The 17,521-nt window shown below is 39.5% G+C and overlaps 1 protein-coding gene across 1 annotated transcript; it reads left to right on the top strand.

The window, feature by feature from the left end:
• Nucleotides 1-315: 315 nt before the first annotated feature.
• On the top strand, nt 316-6,298 carry LOC122998459 (adhesion G-protein coupled receptor G6-like). The gene is made up of 18 exons (XM_044375372.1): nt 316-378; nt 472-566; nt 740-829; nt 909-971; nt 1,736-1,906; nt 2,257-2,307; nt 2,429-2,500; nt 2,614-2,746; nt 2,850-3,012; nt 3,120-3,251; nt 3,406-3,516; nt 3,618-3,657; nt 3,815-3,912; nt 4,011-4,132; nt 4,202-4,467; nt 4,559-4,649; nt 4,749-5,032; nt 5,128-6,298. Exons 1-18 carry the CDS (start codon nt 350-352, stop codon nt 5,250-5,252), a joined length of 2,136 nt encoding a protein of 711 aa, XP_044231307.1. The 5' UTR covers nt 316-349; the 3' UTR covers nt 5,253-6,298.
• The last annotated feature ends 11,223 nt before the right edge of the window (nt 6,299-17,521 follow it).

The following is a 17,521-nucleotide window of genomic DNA, read 5'->3' as shown; positions in this document are numbered from 1 at the left end:
ATGTGAATACAGAGACATTTACCGAACAAAACCAAAGGACTAAAAACTGTAAGAGATCTGCAAATGCTAAAAATAATATAAATTTATTGTCATCCACACACACACACACACACACACACACACACACACACGCACAGTTTCAGCAGTACAGCATTTTATGTACAGTATATTTCATAGAAGTCCATGACTAAATGTGGCAATCTGCCAGCTGTTTACTGAAAAGGCAGGCATTACGTGCTATGAGAAGTGAACCAGCAGGGTATTTATTTGCAATGTAAATCAGACAGGAAGAGGTATATCTTCCAGTGACATGAAGGGACTGTAAAGTGGATGCGTGTTGCTGTGGAGAATGGTCATGCAGAAAATTCCCTCCCTCAGGTAATTGAAATTGCTGTACAGTTAAATGGCACTTACCGTATAAATAGATATATCTTCAGGTTATGGTCACTGGATGTTGTTCTTACTCCTTAGAATAATGTTCCCATTGGATGTAAAGCATCGCTGGATGTTTGTTGTGAAGATAGCAATTCTGTTCTATGGGATGTTCCCAAAAAACATCAACTCATGTGAGTAAATTTAACATGTAAAAAACATTTTCATTGTTTAAATCATTGCCAAAATATCTTGATTTTCATTGGATTTATCTTATACATGGGTAGACTGAATCTGTATTTCTCAAGACAATTTAGTGTCTGTTAATTAAAATGTATTATTTTCATTTTGTAAATTCTTCATACAGGCTCAACTGACACGCACAACCAAAGAAAAATACTTACTATAGTCAGTACTAACAACACCGGATGGACGACAGAATGTTATTCTACATTACGTAAGCTTGACAACAATGTAGAAAGATTGAAGTCTTTAATTGTAATTTTTGTAAACTGTGGTTTCACATCTTATTTCAGAGGAAGTCAATCTTAAGTACGAAAGGATTAAACTCTGTTTCAGTTGCAAGGAAAAGAAAACAGGTACTGTATGACATTATCATTAACCCAATTCAAGCTCACTACAATTTACTACAACTAGAGGGAAAATATTCCTTCATCCATGGGAAGGGTGTGGAATGTAAAGTCCAATTCCATGTACTCAGGTTGATGGTTTGGATAAAAAAATATTTAATAAATATGAGGAAAATACATTATTAAGAAAAAAAAAACACCAATGTGTCTTTCTCCTCAGTGAACCAAAACTACAATAAGTAGTCTAACTCCACACACCTGTGTTACGGTGAACAGAGTAAATATAAGCATATATTTCATCGCTAGGGAGAGTTTTGAAAAAAAGTTTTGAAAAAAAAATCTTCTCTTAGTCTTTCCAAATTGTCTGAAGCTGAAACTCACCAGGGGGGATTCAGGAAACACCTCACGAAGGGTATTATCATTCTAAATAAAATCCAAGTCGCACCTTATATTATGCTTCATTCGGACAGACTCTCCACTGTAACATGTGACAAAACCAGGCTTTTCTTCTTGTTACTGGACAGAGCGGCTCATGCTTCTCCAATGTTTTAAGTCTGCTTTAGAAACCTGTGCTCATAGACTGTCTGTGTAAAGTGCTGTTGCTTGTTGACAGATTGAATTACATGAACAGTATTTGGAGATTATACTGTAAATCAACTGTTTGATATTATAGTAAAAAGCAAATTGTGATGACTTTTTTTTTCTCCATACCAAGATAATTCTTTCTCCTGGTCATTTGATGGATGTGTGTTAATTGTGGTTTATATTTTCAGAATGCTGTGGCACATATTGTTTCAACCCTGAGATTAACGTAAACCATAATGGAGACAGCAGTTACAGCGTAATTCTGAAAAAAAACATTCTATCCAGGCAAGATATTGTACTGGTGACATCACCATTGAATAACTTCTCTTGCATGCCATCTAAGCTCTTCGACTCATCAGGTACTGCAGACATACCACTCACAATATACTGTATGTTGTCACTTAAAAAATGCAAACTAGATTTAGATCATAGTACGCTTATCGTGTGCACAATTTTATTTCTTGTACAAATAACAGATATTGATGCAAGACTAAATGTGGTAACTAGTATTATTACAAATGATGGCTGTTCACCAGTCTGTTCCTTGGTTAAGGAGTTCATGTTTGCATGCAAAAGCAGTGAGAGACTGCCCTCTATTGGTCAAAATATTTTTTACTGGAACCAAAAAAAAGTCCTGGAAGGAATTCCTACACACACTGAACTCTTTTACTGTAATTGGTTATTTTATAGACCTTTATTTTTGTTGCAGATCAACAAAGACTTTGGAGTCATTCAAAGATTTTGAAATGCTTGATGTCAGGTAAAATCACCAATCTACCACAGTTCTTACTTTCCATATCAGCATATATTTACAGTAATAGCACTGCTATCATCCTTAACAGGGCACATGTCTAATAATTTTACGTTTTAATATACTTAAGGCAACAAGGTCATCAAACTGGACGAACATGACTGTGGAGAAGCCAAGGACTATGTTAAAGAAGATTGCGAAGGTATTGTATTATTTAGAGATTGTATTATTTAGAACATACTGTATCTTAGTAATCATGAGAGCACAGTATTGAAAATAAAATATCTCTGTTTGTGTGTGTGTTTTGATTTGCAGAGTTAGGAGATACAAAATACAATATGACATTTAGTCCTGGAAGGAACTGCTGTATTTCATGTAAGCTACCAGGAAAAAAGCCAGACATATCTCTCAGTTACACCAGCACTGGCAACAGCACAGGGGACAAAATGTAAGTATCTAAATTATTGATAGCAGTAATACAGGAGTGGCAATCAGTAATCAGCAATGTAGTGTGCTACTCTAGAAGAAGATTATTTGTGTTTCCATTACAGAAACATCATGAATGATCTCGGCTCGCTGGTGAAACAGATGGGCAATTCCAGCACAGCAGCCATCACAATGGGTGATGTTACAGGGGTGATCTCTAAACTCCCCCAACAAATCAACGAGCAAACCAACATCAATTTGGGCATTTCGAAAAATGGTGATATGAATGTATGTAGTTTGCCATTACACATGAGTAAAATACAATATCAAATAGGGTTAAATGCCCCCTTGTTTTGTAAGAATCGTCTTTATTTAATTATTTATTTATTTTGTAGATTCTTGAGAATAGCAACTATACGGGGGAAGGCTTCACTCGAGTGGTACAAATCCCCAAAGAGGCCAGTACCATGGCAGTAAAAAGAAATGGTTCATTTGCTGGCGTTTTGCTTTTTCCAGGAATCCAGCAGGTAAAGCTAGCGAATAAAAAAAAGGGAAGTTGACTTGATAATGTATGATTTTGTAAAAAGTAACTTTAACATAAAAATAATGTCACATAATTACATCCACATTGGAGACAGTTTTTTCATTGTGCCTGTCTTAACTGTATTCCACTCTTAACAGAAAAAATCAGACAGTTATTTTATCAACAGTGAGATGGTGGGAATTGAAATGGGAGCAAACATATCCAATCTCAGCCATACCATAGATATACTTTACACAAATGTGGACAAGGTAAGAGAGATGACAGTTAAAACAGATGATAATAATAGGTTAATAATAAATGGTTATGGTAAGAATGAGTCTACTGAGTTATTTTTTTCATTTAAATACAGAAAGGAAATATCGCCTCTTGTAGGTCATGGGATGGCAAAGGTACTGTAAAAATGTTTATAAAAGTATTCTTTTGATACTTTAAAGTTGCCTCTAACACATCAAAAGTCTATTGTGTGATGGCAGGACTTGCTCAATCCCCAGCCACTAATGTGTCTAGTGTCTTTCTAGTGTCTAGTAGCATCTTCTGTCTTTGTAGGAGAACAGGTCTGGATCACAGATGGCTGTAAGACAAAGGAGTTCAATGGCAGCATCACATGCCAGTGCACTCACCTGACATTTTTTGCAATACTGATGGTAAAGTAATAATAAAGTATTACAAGTAATCCCAGTTTTATTATAGCCAGCAGTGACATTTCAGGCATAATCTACCACGTCTTTCTCTTATAAATCAGTCACCTCCAACTGGAAACATATCATCTTCGGATTTTAAGTCTCTGACCTACATCACATCAATCGGCTGTGGCCTGTCCATGTTTTTCTTGGCAGTGGCTCTCTTCATGCATTGCCTTATCAGGTAACAGTTTTTAATTTTAATGTAGTGTATGAGAAGCTTTTGCTGACACTACACTAACTCACTCCACAGAAAAGGGGCAGCGACCCAAGCAACGAAGATCCTGATCAACCTCTTAGTTGCCATGTTCATCATGAACCTGTCCTTCCTGATAAATGAGACCATCTCCAAAATAGCGACCTTCGGTGTGTGTATCGTGATGGCAGCAGTTATGCACTACTCCTTGTTGGCCACTTTTACCTGGTTTTTCATAGAGGCTCTACACTTGTGCTTTAATCTATGGAAGCTCCCTGGTGGAATCAAACATTACATGACCAAGATTTGCATCACAGGATGGGGTAAGAGAAATAAAGCAAAGAAATATTGTTTATATACCCACTATATAACCATAATGCAATGCATTATACACACAGTTGTATTTCTTTTTAGTCACACCAGCTGTAGTGGTGGTTACTCTACTTGCCTTGCAAAAATACGGTAAAGTGGTCATTTACACCAATGATGGGAATTCAGCAAAAATGTAAGTAACTCTTACACACTACAAATTTGATAACGCCTCTTTTATCCACAAAAAGACATTCACGTTGTGCATAATTATGATCTTATTTATGATTTTCAGGTGCTGGATTCCTGATGCAGCTATCCACCAGGGGGTGAATGTGGGTTACTATGCTGTAGTTTTCATCTTCACCGTTAGCATATTCATCATAACTGTGCGGCAGATTGTTCTGTTTAAGCACACAGCAGGGAAAACTCAACACGGCAGCTCCACCAAGACAAACACCTTCTCAATTGTGGGCCTGTTCTTCCTGCTGGGCATCACCTGGGCCTTTGCCTTCTTCAGTCATGAACCTATGCTCATACCCTCCTACTATATCTTCACCATCCTCAACTCCTTTCAAGGTAGACTCCAAATACACATGCAACAATTTGAACTATACCCAATCAGGCTAATTCACTTTTCATTTAGTAAAATGTCTCTGCCATGATTTTTGCAGGTTTCTTCCTGTTCATCTACTATTACACTTCCAGCAAGATTGTTGAAGAGAACACAGGCTCCTCAGACAGAAGCAGTGGCAGCAAGGAAATATCAAAGACAGTTCTCACATCTCCATATCAGTAAAGTGTGTATATGCTTTTTCAAACGAGAGAAAATGTCCCATGACTGAGATTATTTTTGTCACAAGAGGGCAGCATTTTATTTCATATAGTAAAGTAGATCCACTGCTGATAAGTTGCTGTGAAAAACTTTCTCATTTTTCCTGACGCTTCTTTTCCATGAAATGCCTTGTGTTCTTGAGTGAATGACTAACCTGCTCTGAAATGGCTCATTTGATGTACATTCATTGAGAAAAATATCCAATGAGTTGAGCACTGATGGAGAGATATGTAGAGTTAGTCTCCTGGAAGTCATTTGTGTTGATGACTCCCTGTTTCAACAGAAGCCTCGTCTTACTCACTGTGAAACTTGCAAATAACATGATTCACTCAGAATATATGACAGACTTGCGTAAACATAGTTTCACTCATACGCTGGAATGCAGTGTGTAAATGTTTAGGAAGAAAAAGAAAATACCCTTTTATGACTGATGTGGTTGTCATATGGACTGGAGATTGCAAAACGCAGAGAAAACAAGGTGAAGGGAAGTCTTGTCCCTCACATACTGTACAGTGTTGGGGGCCGAGTTAGCCAGCTAGCGCTTTGCGTGCCTGCAGATAATTACCTTGTGCCTACAGAGAGCAGTATCCACTGCGCAGGGAGCCTTAACTGGCTGACAAGAAATGAGCTCATGGCTACCTATAGTGATAAGAGGCTTGAGGGCATGCAACTATTTTCCAAAATATGACTGTGTTAAATTAGAATTTATAGTATTTAAGTAGTTTAAGTGTGTCTTGGTGAACTGTTAATTAGCTTTTTTTCCACTCTACTTTTTAATTTGAATTTTTTTATTTATTTATTATTTAGTTTTAGTTTTTTAATTCAAATTCTGCCATAAAAGGCACACAATAACTTCATTTATTTGATGATCTGCCATCCTCTTGAATTGTTTTACTTTGATGTTATTGCTTTAATCAGTGGTTCAAGACAAACCTGTAATTACTTTTGATGTAGCGTGCTGAAGAAGAAATAGCTGTAAGAAAGTTTTGCAATAAAGTTTTGAGTTATGACATCTTGTGTGGACACTGGAGTAGTCTTTCCTTAAGCAGATCTTTGGGACTGTGAGGTTGGAGAGTGACATTCAAGAAGTGAAGCCTGTTTATTTATCTATGACTGATTAATCTTCTAAATGACCACAGCGTGCCAGCCAAAAACTAGAGTAATTACTGCCATACACATCTGATTTGTATTTCACCCCCCCAAAAAAGCCCTTTCATGCAAAGCACAGCAGGCTTCTATGGTGTACCTGTGTGTGTCCGTTAATGTGGGCTCACTAGGTACGCCGCTGCAGAACCTTCGTCTGTGAACTTACTGTGTGAGCTGCAATTCACAAATCACAGCTCTGAGCAAATGACGGTGAAGCACGCTGCAGATTTTGAATGAGCAAAAGATCAATAACCTTCAGCCAATCTTTCATTTTCTGTTAAAGGTTCTCACACAGAGATTATGATTTAAAGTGTCATTTTATTGCTTTTCTTGAAAACATAAATTAGACATCTCTAAGAAATGTATGAAAGGAAGCCCTTGTGTTGAGACCTCTGGGAACATTTTAATAAGTATGTCAATCTAAATTATTTCAAAATGAGAAGTGTGAAGAATGTTCAATTTTCACACCATCCCATAAAACTGTCTGTTACCAGAGTGAAAATGTGGCCACCAGAGTAAAACCTAACGTGTAGATGTGTTTCCTTTTTGTGGAGGGAAACTGAGAAAACACTTTTAATTGTTCTCAGCCTTAAACCATATGTACAGTAGTGGCTTGGATAACCACCAACACATTGGCATGCATCTCCAGATTTTGTAAGACTGTCCAATGACACAAAATACTGTCTCTGTAATACTGACACATCATGAGTGGAACACACTTCTTCTGGATTGTAAATGAATCATTCCTTAAAAGTACATAATCTGCTCCAAAGTCGTCCTTCTAATCTCACTTTCCTTGGTCTTTATTAGAACAGGAATAACAAGAATAACTCTGTTCCTAATCACAGCCAAAGTGTGAATAGGTTTGGTTTTATGAGTAGCGTATTTCAGGTGCAGGAAAAGAGACATCGGCTTTGTGTGTATTTTATTAAATGGAGTCTGGACTCAGTCCTGCCCCGTAAAAGCCAAATTGCCGATCTCAAATGACCTATAAAGCCTGAGGTCTTGTTCCAGGAACCTTGCGTGTTTAGAGGAAATACGATTAGTCAAATATAACTACCCATGCAGTTGGTTGTATATTTTATTTAATTTGATAATAATGTACACCTATCTATATAACTGGCTTTTATCAACTTGGAGTCAACATGGAAATCAAAAATTTAACCTTTCTTGCAGTACAAATGTATGAAAATACAAAATAACTAACTGGATTTTATTTTATGCACCCCTGTTTTGACTTTTTCTTTGGGTCAAGGCAGCACACTTCCTAGCGCCCCCCTCTCCCTTCTCCTTTTTCATAAATCCTCAAAATGATTTATTTCCTAGTAACTTTGCTCGTGAAATTGATGTGGACCCGGGGCCTTTGTAGCGTCTGGTTTCCCTGCTGGCTGCAGTAAAAATCAGGCTGAGGTCTAGGCGCGGGGCAGCGCTTGCGTGACTGCAGAGTGGGGGAGCACCGACCATAAGTCTCGGCGCAGGGGCACCTGTGAGCGCCCCGCCTCCTTGCATGTCACGATGTGGCCCCAGACTTAAAGCACTGAGGTTGATAGATTTGAGAGCCCATAGTTAAGTGTGCAGATTTATGATAGGCGGTTGCAGCACGTCAGAGAAACTGTGTTACTTTTGCAGGGAGCACGAAATGAGGCCTCTTCCTACAGGAAAACAGGGAGAGAACAGGAAAAAAAAAATCTAAGGTGCTTTCAGGTTACTGGCCGTGACTTGGGAAACCTTCCAAACAACACACCGCCTCGTTGTAATTTGGGAGGGGTGGCCAGATGGCTGTGAATGCATGCACAGCTCTTGAATGAGATGAACTGTCTTTCCCAAGTTTTGGAGGTCAATTTGAACTCTGTCTTTGCTGCTCATCAACATCTTTCATCAGGTGAGGAGGTGATGCTGTGAAAGCAAAGGGTGTGGAGGGGTCACAAAAGGGAAGAAACAGAAGGGAGGGGGAGGTGACTGAGGGCGTGACCTGTTGAAACATTCAGATTGAAAACCTGACCTCTGGATTTCAAGCTTCTCCTCCCTGCAGTTGCTTGTCTCCCCTTCTCACGTCATGTGCAACAGCAGGAAGGATCATTCCCCTTCATGTCACGTAATGGGGTTCTCTTCGTCCCTCCATGACCTAGAGGCTCCTCATCACTCACTGCTGTGTGAAGCAGAGGGTCTGATAAAAGTGAAAAAAATTAAGAACCCTCACAAATTTAAATCTATCCATCAACTATCACCAGGTTTATCACAATCACTCTATCACACAGCTGACACTATAGAAGTATGTGGTTCTGTTGCACGATTTGCATGCAACAGTTCAAGAGGAATCTTGTGGTGCTTTTTGTTCAGCCATCAGACGACAAATAATAATTGAAAACGGATGAGTGGATTTATGATGTTTGTCACTATACACTTTCAATAAAATAACTTTCAGTGGCAGCAAGGAAAGTTGTAATTTACAGTTTCCACAGAGCTTTAAGAGCAGCCTAAAAAAACCCAAACATTGTCAGTATCAAATAAAAAATGTGATTAATTTTAAAAATCTTCACAGTAATTTATATTCAAGACTCTGTTATACATGTCATTATATCATCTTTTTTCTTAGAGGAAACTGCTGCCAGCATTTCACTCTACAGTATTTCCTCATTCAAGCAGGATTTAAACAGACCTCATAACTACTAGTTTGGTCCCACACTTTAGAGACATGAAAGCTCATGGTTAAAAAGCTAAAGCCGCCTGGATTCAGTCATACTGTGCCTAGTTTGCTTGCTATTGACTTGGCTGTTGTATAGCCTTTAAAATTCACACTTGGTGAAGTTGTGGTATTTGCTTCACACAAATGGTGCAGGCTTTCCCACAATGACGATGACAAAAGCGTTTACTGGAGGGACTGATTCACCCACTGCTTTAATGCTGCAGAATTACAAAATCTTCACTGGGAGAAACTGAACATTTGGTTTGTCTGCTGGAAGGCATCTACAGTGTGAACCTTCTATAGTGGCTGCAGTTTAGGCAATTAATAACATGTGTTTGTGTGTGTGCACCAGAAACATTTCATGAATGTGAATTTAAAAAATTGCAAACGTCAACTCACTTTAAAGCTGTACTAATCAATATTTTTTATATCATAAATTTAAAAAAAAACTTTGTGTAATGTGAAAGGGCTCTCTTGCAGTAGCAAACCCCCAAAGAATTATCACCTAACTCTGCAGTTCCCCTCAGCTCTATGGCGCTTTTTAGCGTCTTTCAGCACATTGTTTTGGTTTTCCAACTTTACTATTTTGGTTCATTCTCATCACACACTTTATGACCTGACAAACACCCAACTGCAGGCAAGTATGGTTAGCAACTAGCTAGTGAACATAGAGATGCATTTAGCAGCTAAAGAGCGAAATATTTCATTCAGGAGTTGGTGAAGCCAAAACTAGAGCTAAAAGGCTAATTTTGCTCCCTGTCTGCCGGATGTTCGCTGTATGAACTTTATAAGGTGACTATATATTAGTTGTTGTGTTTAAAGGCCCCTAAGTGGCCAAAAACAATCAATAAATGCCGTAAAGTTAGTAGTACAGTTATAGAAATGTGTTTAAAGTTATATTGTGAGACCTATGTGGAGAAAAATGTTCCTGTTTTCTGTCTCATGTGAAATCCTGAAGAAAGAGATCAATCTTGTGTTGTAAAATGTCTATGAGTGTGTGTTTCTTTGTCTCAGTAGTACATGTATACGTGTGCATATGTATCTATAGCATGTGTGCATCCTGAGTCCAAAGGGATCCGATTTCCATTTAGCTACACTGCTGCTAAAGCATGATAAACTGTCTGTTTCCTCTGTCTCACACTCCGCAAGGAGCTATTTATCACCCCATAATGCTCTCCTCTACACATCCAAGTGTGAGAATATATTCTTCCATATAAATAAATGAACTAAGATCACATGAGAAGACAAATATGGAAAGCATCCATTCTCGTGCCAATCCTAATCAAATCTTGTTTGTATATGTTTGTTTGCATTTGGGTTAGTGGCAGTATAATGTGACGGACCACCAGAAAAGTTTGTTTCCTGGAACAGCAAAGGAAGGTTGTGTTTTCATCTTTTCCATGGTTCATTTTAAATGTCCCTTGTTTGTCATTTATGGCAGTCCCGGAACATAAGGATGTGGCTCTTCTAAGTAATTTGTGTATTGTCCCAATATGTGGTCCAGCTCTTTTACTATATGGTATTGGACAAACCACACAATTTGGGCTTGATGAGAATTCATTTGGGGCAAATAAATCATCTGAATGTTTTGCTTTGAATGTGTCCATTAAACACACGCAATGAAATTTCTCCCCTGTGATGCAGTAGTTGGTCAGTAATAACATGTTTAAATATCATCATGTGAAAATTTCACAACTCTGTGCCGGGAATGTAAGTTATAAGGAACAAGGAGACCAAAAAAGCAATCTGACTTGGTGAGCTCCTTCCTGTTCCACAGCTCCTCGTTAGAGACTAGTGTCTGCGTTTATAGCCAAAGCATGACTTTCAGCGTCCAGAGCCAGACAGCTCCAAGTGATTCCATCCCAGCAGAGGTATTGACTGAAGCGGTGGCAGAGGTTAATCTGGAACATACTTGTGACTATGTCGGGCTGTGTTATCCTGCTGTCCTGACATACTGCTTGATTTATGGGCCTCGTCTTGCTGCTGTTCACCATGTCTCTTCTCTGATTTAAAGGATTAGTGGGAAGTGACATCAGCTGGAGTTCCCTGCTTCTCCGCCTATGCTCATGATTTTCATAGAGGTCTGTGTCTCTAGATGTCCGTGTGTGTGTGTGTTGTGTGTGCTGTAACCAGGTGGAATTATCATGTGATAACTCCAGCACAATTCATCCCACACCTCCATGTAGAAGTATCTTCTGTTCCAATCTCATTTTGTTTTGTTGAGTCTAATGATAGTTCACTAAACACTGTGGAGAGTAAGATCAACACAGTCAGTGAAACCCAGTCTTCATCCAGGGAATTAAGACCACATGTGCATATTTGCTCATTTTGCCTGCTCTCAATTCAAATCTTATCTATATAGTTATTACAAAATTTAAAATAGCTTAATGCATTTGTTTGCTGACTGCTTTTGTGTCTACTTGAGGGTTTCACTTCTTGAAGTTGTGGTATTTACATTGGTTGCCCGTACAAGACAACTCCATAGAGATATTAGAACCAGCCAAATATCTGGAGAGAAATTCAGTCTATATTAGATGATTCTGAACCTCAATATTTACATCTGATGCCAATGTCAATGCAAATGCAGGAAGTAGTGTGCCCTTCTACGGCCATGGAGGTTGGAGCAGTGAACGGGAATGCAGCACATTTGATTTTCATGTAGGAGTTTGGAATTTGTGTCTCATCACAACTTGTGTTTTTTTTAACTGTAACCCATGATCTTTCCCTAACCTTAATCAAGTGTTTCAGTTGCCTAAACCTGACCCTATTCTATTTTCCATAACCACCATTTTTCCCTAACCTTAACTTTGCCATGTGTAGATGTTGTAGAAAGCAAAAAGCAAATTTATTGGCATTGCGTGTAAGAAAAAGTTGGCGTTGAATGAAATCCGGGGTTTTGCAGAATCGTCCAATATGGACATTCTTGTTCGGATATGTGGTTAATAGAACACAAGTACACAGTCAATTTGGGCTGATTGTTGCTGAGTGTTGGTGAATTTGACTACTGGAAGACCAAAAGTGTCCCCTATTTGTCCATATATGGCTGCTAGATTCAGCTAGGTTTTGGGGGTGGACACTTGGAATGATATGGGCTGAATCAGCTCCAGTTATCAGTTTCAACAGATTCTGAGGCAACATTCATCACTGATCTGACATAAGCTGGAAAGGAGCTGCTGAGTCAAGCCAATTTGGCTAACTGGGAAACGATAGCTAACAGACGGCTTATCAGTATCCTGTTTATCAGCATCAGCATCCAGTCCTTCATCTGTGTCTACACAGGATGCGGTCAGGCACAGGATTGAGTGTAGGTCACCCATGTTTTCGCAGAGCCCACCACACATTCACTATATTTACACGCATAAAATGGAAGAAAATAGACTGGATGTGTAGAAACGCCCTTTGGGTCGCAGTAACGAGCATAAAGTGCAAGTGAAACATTACCCAATACGCACCCCGTGTAGACAGCTGTACTGATAATAAGCGTATCTGTTCCGTCAGATGTGCGTGATGAGTCAGAAGACTTAAAAAATGAGACTGAACCACCTCCTGTGTAGACAAACTGTTCTGTGGAAGTAAATATCCCCCATAGATTTTTTATGTTTTAGTGTTTTTCTGCAAGATATGTAAAAGAACCACATTTTTCTTCTACTTTCTCTCATAGTTTTTGTAACTTCTCACGGTTGTAAATTTATAAATGAGATTTTACCAGTAAATAAAGCATTTTTTTTTTTTTCAAAAGCACCAGAATGCAGAGCAACAACTAATATGACAATGATGATATTCATCATTGTCATTTTGTATTTGCTTTGCAGGACAAGTTTCACAAGAAAGGAGTTTTAAAACAGAAGTTGGAGTGAAGATTTTGCAAGTTTTTCAGATAAGTATCTAAAGTTTTTGTTACCCAATGTCAGAACTCAATATGACCCACTTTTGTAAATGTTTTTGTAACATGATTAAGTAACTTCAAAGTTATACTTGTTTTTCACATTTCATAAGTTTTACTCCCCTATCACAGTGTGCTGTTGTCTGCATTGAATGTGAACAGATTCAGCAGTGAGAAGCCTTTAAAATGCATTTGCCTTGCATGAACCTATTTTGCAGATTCGTGTTAATCCTGTCCCGTTCCTCCTATCTATATTCGTATACCCACTCAGAATACAAAAGAAGAAATTTGGCAGGAGAGAGTGAGAATGTGCAGACACACGAATGTTAGTGTGAGCATTTGTTGGATTACATCAGTGGGAACAAGTGAAATCACCACACACTGCCACGATCCTCATGCTCCCTTTTTTCTGCAGCACTCTCTGTGGATGGCAACTGGGACGGTAAACTCTGAGTGACCTGCCTGTGCATGTCATTCCTCAAAAGCAGTTACAGTGGGGCATATTTCCCTTTGACCAGGCAGGGAGGTCACACACTCAAATATACTAGCCACACATTACCACGCAAATGCAAAGCACAGAGCTCTTTCAGCTAGTCATCCTGGATTGTCTCCACATCCCCACACACACACACACACCACCACCACCACCACCACCTCCACCAACACCTCTGCCATTGCTCCACTCTAAGATGACCCCTCCCTGAGCGTGGTCAGAATGTGCCTTTCACATGGGCGGCTGGCCAAAGCAAATAAACCAGCGACATGCCAGCTAACGAGGGCATGAACGGGGTCAGAGGGGGGGCTTGCCGGGGGGTGCCAGGAGTGACAGAGGGAGGGACATGGTCACGCAAAGAAAACAAGCCCAGCAAGAGCAAGCCAGCCTTCTCACGCAGGGGCCCAGACATGTGTCTTGTCATGCAACAGCCACCCCATCAACCCAAATTAGGGCTGACGGAGGTAATAAAGCGAGGGAGCGAAGGAGGAGAAAGAGGGGAGAGAAGAGCAATCCCCTCCTTCTCTTTAGAGAGTGTGAAAGTGAGAGGGAGGATATATTCACCTTTTAGGAGACTCTTACAAAACAACTCTGGTTACCTCAGTGTACCTCACAGTGGCAGGCTCTTTGCATGGTGAAGCCTCAGCAGTCAGATCTATCTTACTCACACACACCTTGTCCTCAGTTAACCTTCAATGAAAAGCAATTTTTGAGAACATGAGGGGTTTTGTCATCAATTTTCTTGAAAGCAAGTAGATGTAAGGAAAGGTACAGATACAGGTAGGCGGGAGACTAGGGTTTGCATCCCATTACAAACCTGCAACCACAACCACAATCTTTCCCAAACTATAACCAAGTATTTTTTTGTGATCAGTAGTTTTTATTGTCTTTTCCAACAAGTCGAGACAACACATCAGATACATCATATGACAATGTATGAGCTAAGAGACAGGACAGGCTGATCAGTAAACAACACTGAGACTAAGACTGAGATAAAGAAAATTCAAATGAATATAAAATAAATGACTAAATTATTAAACACAGCACATAGAGAAAATACTTCACTGACATAATTAGGTTATTGAGAGTCACATGTGACAGGTCTAGGTGTTTTGAGCTGATCTCTAATCATATGTGCAGAGGCTTCAAGGTCCTTTAATTAAGGAGATATAATTCACCCACTTAGCATAATATTTCTCCACCTGGTTGATGAGTCTAAAAGAGAGACCCTCGTGGGCTGCCACAACACCCAGCTGAGAGAACCACACTCTGGCTGGTGGTAAGGTGGTTGCCTTCAATTCTGTGGCTATGAGCTTTCTCTCCAGAATAAGGGATATCTGGACCCAGTCCACCCAAGGAGGGCTTTTAGGGGGAGAGGATCACCCAGAACAAACTGGATTGGGCAGAATGGGATGTCTGATTTAAGGATCAGTTTGATATTCTTATGTATGGCTGATTAGAATGTTTGTACAACCGGGCAGAACCACAACATATGGAGGAGCATACCAATGCTCCCCCCACACCTCCAGCAATTTGGGCTGTCCCTTAATTTCACCCCGTGTACCCTGTTTGTTATTTTAAACTGAACTAATCTTGTTCTAAGTTCCTGTGATGTTTTTCTTACAGCTCTTTAAGATGTTGTTCTATTCTCCCTCTGTGAATGAAAGCTTGAGATCAGTCTCCCAGGCTGACTTCAGGTTAGAGCCTTTACTATTGGAATTCTTAAGCAACAGGGAGTAATATTTTGAAGCCTTATGGCCTGTACCAAATACCTTAAAGGAGAGAACATATGAGCTTGGTGGGACGGTTGTAGTGGAACCAAAGGTTTGAGATAGGAGATGTCTAATTTGAAGATATCTGCAAAACTGTTGTTGAGGGAGGCCGTACTGTGTGCCAGTACTAGTGCTATGAATGATTTCACTGTACCACCATAATATAAGTCCCATACCATACTCCAACCATAGATCATTTGCCATGAATATGATCTTTCCCTAACCAGATATCGTAGGGCGTGAGAATTTTAATACAGTTGAAGTCAAGCCTTAAAAAACAGTGAAAATATTCCAGGGTTTTGCAGAATCGTCCAATATCATCATTCTTGGTTGCAATATAAGACTGATACATGAATATCCTATTCGTATCTGAGCACTTCAGAGTAGTTTAGATCATTTAGAGTTCTCAGTTCAACTCAAACCAGAGAACATGTGAAACTCAATGTCACAGGGAGAACTACAGAACAGAAAGCACCAGGTTTGAAATTGAAACTGAAGTCCTCTTGTTTTTGGTGACAGCGCAAACCGGCATTGAGCCAATGTCCCCTAAATGTGCAATTAACAAATGAAAAATAAAAGTCATTTACAAGAAGTAATGTTACAGTTTAAACTGTTTTCACTAATCATAGTTGTGTTCACCCACTACCCCTTTCATTGTCTAGTTCAGAAAAAACACAAACATCAAAGAAGGAGGAGATCATCAATGAGGCCAGCCTCCTTCCACTGAGAGGCAGCCAGTCTGATGGTCTGAGGAGGAATATGTCAGCTAGCATAGGTGGTCCGTGCCAGATGTGAAGTATGGGGTGCCTCTTGGCCTCTGAGAGAGCATATGGAATACATTGTGCGTGAGGGACTCCTCTGAGACTGTTCTCTCTTAAGCTATTTAGGTTGTGAGGCAGCCCCCGCTTTTCCCTACAGAAACTGCTGTGGGATTTAGAAATGTATCACCTTCAGTGGAGGGTGCAACAAGGAAGAGGGGGCAGCAGAGCAGAGCAGGGGTACAGGGTAAGAAGGTCAAACTTTAAGGTTGTTTGTGTCTGGGTCTGCCTCCATGGGGAGCCTGGGGATGTCTCGGATTACACTATTCATGCAGTTATCTGTAGGCTTACACTTTACAAAATTCATATTGTTTATGTATGTAACTCAGAATTACAAGAGTTTTAATTACATATGTTATGTGCCCTCTTTATTATTGGCCATCGTATGTTTCACAAAATATGGGATTGGTCTTCACATCTGCCTCAAATGCAGCTCCTCCCTTAAGTTGCTATAATAATATCAATGAATTACCAAAGCATATCGAATGGGGAGGAAAAGGCATATCATCCCATATGAAATGCAGGGCCAACATTGGTCTTCATCGCACATGTCTGTGAAATTGTTCCCAAACAATGACAGAGCACCACTCGCTCCAGCTCTGCCCGCAGGGCTCATTTTAAAACGTCATGATAATGGACTCCACTTTTCCCTGCTGAATGAACTTTTTCAAGGTCTGTTCTGAAAATTAAAAAAGAATCTGACAAACTCTTCAGAGAATTAGGATCTCTTCACTCTCTTTACTGATAATTTACTACTGCCTCCTTTCACTCCGTGCACTCAGGAAAAAGGTTTATAGGAGAAGAAGTGAAAACATTAAGTACAGGTACCTATCCATCTAGAAGCTAGAGTACAGACAAGAGGATGAGAACGGTACAAAACATACATGATGCATATTGTTATACATTCTCTGGTCTGAAATCAGGACTAAAAATAATCATATCACACAAATGATTGACAGTTAATAATTACTGTCTGAGTCACCTTGTCTCCCCTCACAATAGGGCTGCTAATGGCTATTAGTCTGCTAACAGCAATGTGTTTACATTCCCACATAAATGTCTGTAGCACTGAAAAGAACATGCCTTATATAGACAAAATCCACTGAATGTGGCATTTGAACTTATCCCATACCTAAACAGAGGAGATGGCTGAGATAGAAACACTGGAAATGTTTTTTTTTTTCTCTCTATCCTACAATTCCTGACTGAACATATGACAAGACTCTCAGGCCGACTAGGTGTGAAATGGAAAGTATGAAGAGCTTCGCTCATGCTAGCAGACGTTGTTACACAAACAATATGTGTGCATGTGAGTTACTGCTTGAAAGCATTGTTATTCCTGCTGGCACTTCATTCATACATATACAGCATATGAGTACAACTTGTTTCAAATGAACAGCTGAACAGATCAATGGTTCCAGGTTATTTCCACACA

The sequence above is a fragment of the Thunnus albacares genome, chromosome 15 (assembly GCF_914725855.1).
Source record: "Thunnus albacares chromosome 15, fThuAlb1.1, whole genome shotgun sequence".
Lineage (NCBI taxonomy): Eukaryota > Metazoa > Chordata > Actinopteri > Scombriformes > Scombridae > Thunnus > Thunnus albacares.
This window is presented reverse-complemented; position numbering and strand designations above follow the sequence as displayed.

Bases quoted from the DNA above. Each gene is read 5' to 3' on its own strand.
- LOC122998459 (XM_044375372.1), top strand. From the start codon at position 350: ATGGTCATGCAGAAAATTCCCTCCCTCAG. The intron at 379-471 runs GTAATTGAAATT...CTTACTCCTTAG, and splicing joins CAGAAAATTCCCTCCCTCAG to AATAATGTTCCCATTGGATG. The intron at 1,907-2,256 runs GTACTGCAGACA...TTTTTGTTGCAG, and splicing joins TAAGCTCTTCGACTCATCAG to ATCAACAAAGACTTTGGAGT.